General features: G+C 42.8%; 1 protein-coding gene across 1 annotated transcript in view; it reads left to right on the top strand.

Annotated features, from left to right (window-relative positions):
- Positions 1-4,901, top strand: part of LOC142184494 (Krueppel-like factor 5) — a 38,005-nt gene extending 33,104 nt beyond the window's left edge. The window contains exon 4 of the mRNA XM_075259385.1: positions 4,346-4,901. Within this exon, the coding sequence (XP_075115486.1) occupies positions 4,346-4,524 (179 nt within the window). The 3' untranslated portion in view covers positions 4,525-4,901. The remainder of the gene's footprint in view (positions 1-4,345) is intronic.
- The last annotated feature ends 6,156 nt before the right edge of the window (positions 4,902-11,057 follow it).

Raw genomic sequence — 11,057 nt, forward strand, 5'->3', positions numbered from 1 at the left:
GTTTATCTTAAACATAAAGGAACATCTAAATTTGATGCTATATCAGGCCTTGCTTGATATACGAAGTAGTTTTATTTACTCACTATTGGCTCAGGCGGAGGAGACAGATGAGTGAAAAAAAATCTATTTTTCCCTTTGAATAACGTCAGATATTGTATATGTGCCATACTTGAACTACTTGTTGATGACCCTATTTGTGCATAAAAGACTTTGACCCTGACTGATGTATGGTGGGGTCTATCTGAATTGACTAGGGGTGGGAGGTGAGCAAAATATTATGTATTATATATATCGATAGTCTTAACTTTTGATTTTCCTGCTGTGATTATTTGCTCCTGGTAGAGACTTATGTATTTTATTTCTTTTGTGTTGTCAGTAGTATTGTATACAACGTTTGATATCCACTGGTCTACAACAATGTTTCCCAAAGTGTGGGTTGCAAACTGAGGGACCAAGTAAAGACCTCTGAGTGGTCACAAGCCACTGACAGATATGCAGAGTTAATAGGGGCAACACGGTGGCTCAGTGGTTAGCACTTCAGCCTTGCAGAGCTGGCGTCCTGGGTTTGAATTCCATATGAAACAGCTACAGACTATCGTGTTCATACCTGAATGGTGTTGCAAATTGAGTATTGCCATTGCAAGCTCTTTCTTTTTTTTTCTCAAGAAGAAAAAAATAAGAATCTGCAGTAACTGTATACTGTGTCATTGTCACACACAACAAACTTGTCTATGCATAGTATTAGCAGAAATTGATGAATGGATTAGTATAAGAAATTCCAATATTCATTGTTCAAATATTTAACTTTCCTAAGTTAATATTGATTCATTCTCATGCTATTCATGTCCATGACTCTAGTTCTTACGTTTACGTGTGCCAGTAATTTATTTTTATATAATGCTGAGCCAATAGAGCCTGTAAAGTGTAACTCACATTTCATTGACTTTTTCCCCTGCTATTGTGGTCAGTGCAGGTGGGGGCAGGGGGTGAATGCTTTTTTAATATAATTTATTAATCTATCAAACTTCCTTTTAATAGAAAACAGGCTGCAAAGTATCATTGGAATGAGCAATGATCTAAGTAAGCAATGACAGGGAGACACTGTCCATACAAAGTTATATTGAAAATTTACCAAAGGGGGATGGTCACTTCAAATGTACCCTCTCCCCGTTACATATAATAGTTAATCTCTTATCATAAATTCCTTTATAAATAATAATTTCCTCATATATAACAGTTCCACCTTATAAATAATACGTTACCCTTACAATAGCCCCCTTATATTTATTAATGCCCCACTATAAATGCCCCACTATAAATAATAGTTTGCTCCATTTATCAGATAATCCCTTTCCCTTTCCATAAAACTATAAATCTTGAAACACTTGGTCTATTCTCATTTAATCCGCTTTCTCTCTGCTAACTCTCTTCTTGACCCCTTACAATCTGGCTTCTGCACTCTGCACTCTACTGAAACGGCCCTCACAAAACTTTTCTGATAGGCTGTGAGGAATCGCTCAGGTAGATGCTTGGTAGCAGTGCAGGAAACGGACACAAACACTGGGTTGCACACAAGTTCAGGCTTTATTTACTTGCAGTGCCTTAACTGCCTTTGCAAAGGCACAAATAAACAAAACAAAAGCCTTCTTGGCTGAGAACTAACTGAATATAAGAAAACTTTTCCGTCACTATACAGGAGCCTGGCTACCAGACTCCCGCCTTGACAACAACAACGGGTGGAACAGTACCTGCTTTGTAGGTTCGGTCTGGACAGCTCAGCTCTGTCAATGTGGTGCCACACTCCTATTCTTCACACACAGACTAATATCAGGCCTTGATTAGTCAGCTGACCTCCCTGGTGTGGGTCTTTACCAAAAACTCTTTAGCTGTTTGGCTGGGACATACCTGTCTTCCCAGACCACACCCTTCACTTTCTCACACAGGTCTACCACAATTCCTAATGTAAACTCTTCTGTAACATAATTAGAATCCATAAAATGAACTCTCCTCTGTTTCCGCTCTCACATTAACCCACACAATATGATGCCGCCCTTGCTACCTCTTGTGTCACCCCCTCTACCTCATAAATTAATCTCTTGCGAGCAGGGCTCTCCGTATCTTTTTGTCTGTACTTGAACCCTACAAATTGTATAATGCTGTGGAATATGTTGCAGCTATATAAATAAATGTATTATTATTATTATTATTATTATTATTATTATAAAGTATTGTTGGATGACGGAATTTTTTAGTGTTGCTTATGAAAAAAAAACCCAAAAGCTGCTTTCTTCCTGTGATAGGTTGTTGCATCAATGTTATGATCTTCAGAGATTACTCACTTTTAAACCACATACAGTACAGACCAAAAGTTTGGACACACCTTCCTATTCAAAGAGTTTTCTGTATTTTCATGACTATGACAATTGCAGATTCACACTGAAGGCATCAAAACTACGAATTAACACATGTGGAATTATATACTTAACAAAAAAGTGTGAAACAACTGAAAATATGTCTTATATTCTAGGTTCTTCAAAGTAGCTTCCTTTTGCTTTGATTACTGCTTTGCACACTCTTGACATTCTCTTCATGAGCTTCATGAGGTAGTCACCGGAAATGGTTTTCACTTCACAGGTGTGCCCTGTCAGGGTTAATGAGTGGGATTTCTTGCCTTATAAATGGGGTTGGGACCATCAGTTGTGTTGTGCAGAAGTCAGGTGGATACAAAGCTGATAGTCCTACTAAATAGACTGTTAGAATTTGTATTATGGCAAGAAAAAAAGCAGCTGAGTAAAGAAAAATGAGTGGCCATCATTACTTTAAGAAGTGAAGGTCAGTCAGTCCGAAAAATTGGGAAAACTTTGAAACTGTCCCCAAATGCAGTTGCAAAAACCATCAAGCGCTACAAAGAAACTGGCTCACATGAGGACTGCCCCAGGAAAAGAAGACCAAGAGTCACCTCTGCTGCAGAGGATAAATTCATCCGAGTCACCAGCCTCAGAAATTGCAGGTTAATAGCAGCTCAGATTAGAGACCAGGTAAATGCCACACAGAGTTCTGGCAGCAGACACATCTCTACAACAACTGGTAAGAGGAGACTTTGTGCAGCAGCAGGCCTTCATGGTAAAATAACTGCTAGAAAACCACTAAGGACAGGCAACAAGCAGAAGAGACTTGTTTGGGCTAAAGAACACAAGGAATAAACATTAGAAACATTAGGAAATTTGAAATCTTTGGTTCCAACCACCATGTCTTTGTGTGACGCAGAAAAGGTGAACAGATGAACTCTACATGCCTAGTTCCCACCATGAAGCATGGAGGAAGAGGTGTGATCGTGTGGGGGTGCTTTGCTGGTGACATTGTTGGGGATTTATTCAAAATTGAAGGCATACTGAACCAGCATGGCTACCACAGCATCTTGCAGCGGCATGCTACTTCATCCGGTTTGCGTTTAGTTTGGACCATCATTTATTTTTCAACAGGACAATAACCCCAAACACAGTTTCAGGCTGTGTAAGAGCTATTTGACCAAGAAGGAGAGTGATGGGGTGCTATGCCAGATGACCTGGCCTCCACAGTTACCAGACATGAACCTAAATGAGATGGTTTGGGGTGAGCTGGACCGCAAAGTGAAGGCAAAAGGGCCAACAAGTGCTAAGCATCTCTGAGAACTCCTTCAAGACTGTTGGAAGACCATTTCAGGTGACTACCTCTTGAAGCTCATCAAGAGAATGCCAAGAGTGTGCAAAGCAGTAATCAAAGCAAAAGGTGGCTACTTTGAAGAACCTAGGATTTAAGACATATTTTCTGTTGTTTCACACTTTATTGTTAAGTATATAATTCCACATGTGTTAATTCATAGTTTTGATACCTTCAGTATGAATCTACAATTTTCATAGTCATGAAAATACAGAAAACTCTTTGAATGAGAAGGTGTGTCCAAACTTTTAGTCTGTACTGTGCATCTATAAGCTGTCCTTGTTTTATATAGACCCATTGACTTACATGGGCATGTTTTACCTGCAGAAAAAACTAAATACCTAAATTTTTATATTTTTTTTCTCAATATGGAACCAACGTCCATGAGAAAAATTAAATTCTGAATGGACGTGAAAAACGGGTCAATGGGTCAGTGTGCTGTCAGTGGAAAATATCTGACATGTGAATGACCATTTAAAGGCATATTGAGAGTAAAACCTATATGTTGAGTTTACATCTGTACAAGTGTATTATTTAATCCTAACTGCAATGAGTAGCATATCTACCTCTGTGATATAATGCCAATACCTGCCTTATTGTTACAGTAATTATAGTAATTGTCTTACTTGTTCTTTCTTTCTGGCAGGTGAGAAACCATATAAATGTGCCTGGGAGGGCTGTGATTGGCGATTTGCCCGTTCTGATGAGTTGACAAGGCACTACCGCAAACACACTGGCGCCAAGCCATTTAAGTGCGTAGCCTGCGGCCGCTGCTTCTCTCGTTCTGACCATCTTGCCTTGCACATGAAAAGACATCAGAACTAGTCGATAGGAATGGCCTTAATGGACAGTGTACTGTATATATGAACTCAATAAACACATTTTGAGAGTTTTCTTAAAGAACAACATAACTATAGCAAGCACAGCCTGTAAAGACTGCTGATCTCCACATGCAAGCAAGAAAACTAAAACTTACACAGATCCACTGAAAAAAAATGTAACTACTTTGGCTCCAAAGAGGAAACATTGAGGAGTCCATATTTCTTAGCGATGGATGATATCTGGCACCAGCTACCTCTAACAATTTATGATGTAAATTCTAAAAGCAAAATTCCCTTGAACAAGACGTCTAGAAAACAGTGAATATGGTCTAAAGCTTTTATGGTTATATGAGACAATGTATTTGAAAGTTTATTTTGATGTACGAACTTGACTTCTATTAAAAGAATATGGTACAAAAGTAAAAATCATAAAAATACATAGCAATTCATGGAAATGTAAGACCAGGAAATTGCTTATTTTTTTAAACCAAGTTTGTATGTTAAACATGTTTTAAGAATTTTTGGTGATTCCTTTTTTTAAATTTTCCATGTCAATATCTTTGGGTTTTTTTTGCTTTTTTTTTTTAAAAAAGGACTAAGTCCTGTAATTTTCACTCTGGCCAATAAGCCAAATAATAGACTGAAAATTTCCAATTTTGTATTGGTTTTCTTTGCAGCAGATTCCTCATTTACATCTCAGAGAAGACAATCAGGATTACATTAGAAGATAACAACTTCTTAGATGAAACACCTGACCCAGCACTGCATCCCTTACTGGCGATAGTTTTTCACAGCTTATTCTGCACTGAACATGTTTAGGTCCAATGCACATAGGGGCATATAGAGCATATCACTAAATTGCTGTTAACAGAGCAGAGAAAAAGCTCATTCAAGAAGGTAACCCCTTCTAATCGTGTATAGAAAATAGAATTGATAATCTACAATCAGAAAATATAACCGGAATACAACTCTTTCACTGGTTTTAATATTTGAATAAAAAATGTGATACATTCCATTTAAATGGTCAATAACTTTCAGACAACTTAGTTTCATTAATATAGCATGTGATTTGGGGCCAAAATGTAATGCACTTGATATAAAAATATTGCTGCCTTAAAACCTCTTTAAGTTTGCTGGAGTTCATGCCCTGTTACTAGGGAAAGTATGTCTTCAGAAACCAGCAAGCTCAAGATGGAAATACAAATCTCTGTTAACATCCTCCATATGTTTACGCACAGCTTGTGCTGCCTGTGCACTGCTCAGGGGAATCTGCAGCTTCTTGCAGCCCCAATATTTCCATAGAGATGAGTCTAAGAGACAGACATATTGTACATGCTCCCTGCTCCGAGATAAATGCAACATTTTCTGCAGCCATATTGGGGCTATTAGCATTAGAGTAACTGATAGGACACCACAGATGAAGGCTTATAGAGCCAGATACAGATTGCCTAGAAAGACTCTGTAGATATTTCAGTTGTTGATGGAAACCAAGGAACCCTTTAAAGTATTCCTCCAATAATAAAGCTATTTTTTTTCTTATAAATGAATAGTAATCAGTGAATGTAAGAAACATTATGATTAGAGAACAGTAAAATGTTCGAGGTTCGATATTCGTTTCGAGTAGCCCCTCAATATTCGACTACTCAAATCGAATATCGAACCCTATTATAGTCTATGGGGGGAAAATGCTCGTTTCAGGGGTAGGCAACATTCGATCAAATTATACTTACCAAGTCCACGAGTGAGGGGCGGGCTGGATCCTCCGAGCAGTCTTCTCCTTGCAGCGTCCCCGCGGCATCTTCCGGCTCTGAATTTACTCTGCCAGGCATCGGGCCTGGGCAGAGCCGACTGCGCATGTCCACACTACAAGCGGACATGCGCAGTCGGCTCTGCCCAGGCCCGATGCCTGGCAGAGTGAATTCAGAGCTAGAAGACGCCGCGGGGAAGCTGCATGGAGAAGACTTCTAAAGGTAGGAGAAGAACCAGCGTTGATTGGCCGACTGTACAGCATTCGGCCAATCAATGCTGGTTCTGCATCGAACTTTTACATTCGAATAGCAAGTGGTACTCGATCGAGTACGAGTATTTCGAATACTGTAGTATTCGATCGAATACCTACTCGATCAAGTACTACTCGCTCATCTCTAATTATCATATATTTTATTAAAGGAAGTCTATCAGCAGTAAATTTATAATTAACCTTATTACAGTATCTTGTAAAGATGATTGTACAGCGTCACCTGAATCACTCCGTTTTTCACCTTGTGAATCCATTCCTCTGTTGCTGAGACATCAGTTTTTTTTGTCAATATGCAAAGGAGCTCTTTGGAGCATTGAGGACATTGCTGATGCTCCAACAAGGTAAGCTGCAACATGCTCCAGGAGCTCATATTCATATTGACAAAAACATCAATGCCTTGGTAACAAAGGCACCAATTCACAAGGAGAAAACACAGTTTGATTTGGGTGACCCTAGTTTGTCTATCTGCAGTGATAGGTTGATATTCTACTTTCTGGTGACAAACCCCTTGAAGGACCTGTAGGGTCATTATGCACAGAGCAGCCATATAACACAAATACTAATTTTTACTGAATATCCTCAGTAATTATAATGACCTTTTTTCATGCGTAACAGTGAGCTTGGCTTCCATCTTAGATAACTGAAATCTGTAGTTCTCCTTCTATAACTAATAGCTAGAAATGAGAAGGCTCAACCTGCAAGCTGGAGTTGAAGTAATAAACAGGTTGTGAGATATAAACATCAAATTTTGGATCAGTAAGGCTGGATTCATACCTGCGCTCATTGCCTGTTCGGGCATTCCATCCATCGTTCCGCTTTAAAAAAATGAGGAGAGAAAAATCCATTAAGCAGGACTTTTCTTTCCACATTTTTCGGGCGGTAACCCGACAGACTCTACTATAGTCTACTGGGTCTGTGGCTTTCTGTAGGTAACCGCTTTTTTAAATGGTTTAGGTTTCTGTTCGTGGGGTCCCCAAGGGCTTCTTCTTGTGCGACGGCCCCTCCTTCTCCAGCGATGAGTCACCTCTTCTGCACGTACCTGGATACGCAGAAGAGGTGATTTACTGGTAGCAGTGCGCGCACACTGCTAGGAGAAGATCGCGCACCCTGCCAATACAGAGGGAGGAGCCGTCTCACTGGAAGAAGCCATGGATGAGTGGAGTGGATGAGGGTGAACAGTAGTGACAATCTGTTTCTGGAAATGGGGAAATGGAGCATCACCGGATAATCAGATAATGTCCCTGGGGCGGTCACATGGGTCCCAGGGATATGGGTAAATATGCAATTTTTATTACCAATGTTATTTAGAAAGTAGGAGATGGGAAGGTGTTTAGAGTAGTATAGGGATTTCATATTATCCCGGACAACCCTTTTGAAGATCACACAAGTACATGATACATTGCAAAGCAGTTCTCAAACTTTGTCTGCAGAATATTAGAGCAACCCATTATTATTAGAGATGAGCGAACACTAAAATGTTCGAGGTTCGAAATTCGATTCGAACAGCCGCTCAATGTTCGTGTGTTCGAACGGGTTTCGAACCCCATTATAGTCTATGGGGAACAGATACTCGTTAAGGGGGAAACCCAAATCCGTGTCTGGAGGGTCACCAAGTCCACTATGACACCCCAGGAAATGATGCCAACACCTCTGGAATGACACTGGGACAGCAGGGGAAGCATGTCTGGGGGCATCTAACACACCAAAGACCCTCTATTACCCCAACATCACAGCCTAACAACTACACACTTTACACACTCAATACCACCTCTCTGACAGTAGGAAAACACCTTGAAACATGTGTATTTGGCACTTGCAGTGAGGAGAGCTTGTCACCAGCAGTGAATTTGGCCCTTGTAGTAAGTTGAGGTTGGCACCAACATTTGTTTTGAAAATCAGGGTGGATTGAGCCTCTAACCAGCAGAGTTTGGGCAAATTCATGGTGGAGGGAGCCTCTAAAAACCCCAGTTTGGACCAATTCATGGTGGAGGGAGCCTCTAACCAGCCCAGTTTGGGCAAATTCATGGTGGAGGGAGCCTCTAAAAAACCCAGTTTGGACCAATTCATGGTGGAGGGAGCCTCTAACCAGCCCAGTTTGGGCAAATTCATGGTGGAGGGAGCCTCTAACCAGCCCAGTTTGGACCAATTAATGGTGGAGGGAGCCTCTAACCAGCCCAGTTTGGACCAATTAATGGTGGAGGGAGCCTCTAACCACCCCAGTTTGGACCAATTCATGGTGGAGGGAGCCTCTAACCAGCCCAGTTTGGACCAATTCATGGTGGAGGGAGCCTCTAAAAAACCCAGTTTGGACCAATTCATGGTGGAGGGAGCCTCTAAACAGCCCAGTTTGGGCAAATTCATGGTGGAGGGAGCCTCTAAAAAACCCAGTTTGGACCAATTCATGGTGGAGGGAGCCTCTAACCAGCCCAGTTTGGACCAATTAATGGTGGAGGGAGCCTCTAAACAGCCAAGTTTGGACCAATTCATGGTGGAGGGAGCCTCTAAAAAACCCAGTTTGGACCAATTCATGGTGGAGGGAGCCTCTAAACAGCCCAGTTTGGGCAAATTCATGGTGGAGGGAGCCTCTAAAAAACCCAGTTTGGACCAATTCATGGTGGAGGGAGCCTCTAACCAGCCCAGTTTGGACCAATTAATGGTGGAGGGAGCCTCTAAACAGCCAAGTTTGGACCAATTCATGGTGGAGGGAGCCTCTAAAAACCCCAGTTTGGACCAATTCATGGTGGAGGGAGCCTCTAACCAGCCCAGTTTGGACCAATTAATGGTGGAGGGAGCCTCTAACCACCCCAGTTTGGACCAATTCATGGTGGAGGGAGCCTCTATAAACCCCAGTTTGGACCAATTCATGGTGGAGGGAGCCTCTAACCAGCCCAGTTTGGGCAAATTCATGGTGGAGGGAGCCTCTAAACAGCCCAGTTTGGGCAAATTCATGGTGGAGGGAGCCTCTAACCAGCCCAGTTTGGACCAATTAATGGTGGAGGGAGCCTCTAACCAGCCCAGTTTGGACCAATTAATGGTGGAGGGAGCCTCTAACCACCCCAGTTTGGACCAATTCATGGTGGAGGGAGCCTCTAAAAACCCCAGTTTGGACCAATTCATGGTGGAGGGAGCCTCTAAAAACCCCAGTTTGGACCAATTCATGGTGGAGGGAGCCTCTAACCAGCCCAGTTTGGGCAAATTCATGGTGGAGGGAGCCTCTAAACAGCCCAGTTTGGGCAAATTCATGGTGGAGGGAGCCTCTAACCAGCCCAGTTTGGACCAATTAATGGTGGAGGGAGCCTCTAACCAGCCCAGTTTGGACCAATTAATGGTGGAGGGAGCCTCTAACCACCCCAGTTTGGACCAATTCATGGTGGAGGGAGCCTCTAAAAACCCCAGTTTGGACCAATTCATGGTGGAGGGAGCCTCTAACCAGCCCAGTTTGGGCAAATTCATGGTGGAGGGAGCCTCTAAACAGCCCAGTTTGGGCAAATTCATGGTGGAGGGAGCCTCTAACCAGCCCAGTTTGGACCAATTAATGGTGGAGGGAGCCTCTAACCAGCCCAGTTTGGACCAATTAATGGTGGAGGGAGCCTCTAACCACCCCAGTTTGGACCAATTCATGGTGGAGGGAGCCTCTAAACAGCCAAGTTTGGACCAATTCATGGTGGAGGGAGCCTCTAAAAACCCCAGTTTGGACCAATTCATGGTGGAGGGAGCCTCTAACCAGCCCAGTTTGGACCAATTAATGGTGGAGGGAGCCTCTAACCACCCCAGTTTGGACCAATTCATGGTGGAGGGAGTCTCTAAAAACCCCAGTTTGGACCAATTCATGGTGGAGGGAGCCTCTAACCAGCCCAGTTTGGGCAAATTCATGGTGGAGGGAGCCTCTAAACAGCCCAGTTTGGGCAAATTCATGGTGGAGGGAGCCTCTAACCAGCCCAGTTTGGACCAATTAATGGTGGAGGGAGCCTCTAACCAGCCCAGTTTGGACCAATTAATGGTGGAGGGAGCCTCTAACCACCCCAGTTTGGACCAATTCATGGTGGAGGGAGCCTCTAAACAGCCAAGTTTGGACCAATTCATGGTGGAGGGAGCCTCTAAAAACCCCAGTTTGGACCAATTCATGGTGGAGGGAGCCTCTAACCAGCCCAGTTTGGGCAAATTCATGGTGGAGGGAGCCTCTAAACAGCCCAGTTTGGGCAAATTCATGGTGGAGGGAGCCTCTAACCAGCCCAGTTTGGACCAATTAATGGTGGAGGGAGCCTCTAACCAGCCCAGTTTGGACCAATTAATGGTGGAGGGAGCCTCTAACCAGCCCAGTTTGGACCAATTAATGGTGGAGGGAGCCTCTAACCACCCCAGTTTGGACCAATTCATGGTGGAGGGAGCCTCTAAAAAACCCAGTTTGGACCAATTCATGGTGGAGGGAGCCTCTAAACAGCCCAGTTTGGGCAAATTCATGGTGGAGGGAGCCTCTAAACAGCCCAGTTTGGGCAAATTCATGGTGGAGGGAGCCT

Source organism: Leptodactylus fuscus, chromosome 11 (assembly GCF_031893055.1).
Source record: "Leptodactylus fuscus isolate aLepFus1 chromosome 11, aLepFus1.hap2, whole genome shotgun sequence".
In the NCBI taxonomy this organism is placed as follows: Eukaryota; Metazoa; Chordata; class Amphibia; order Anura; family Leptodactylidae; genus Leptodactylus; species Leptodactylus fuscus.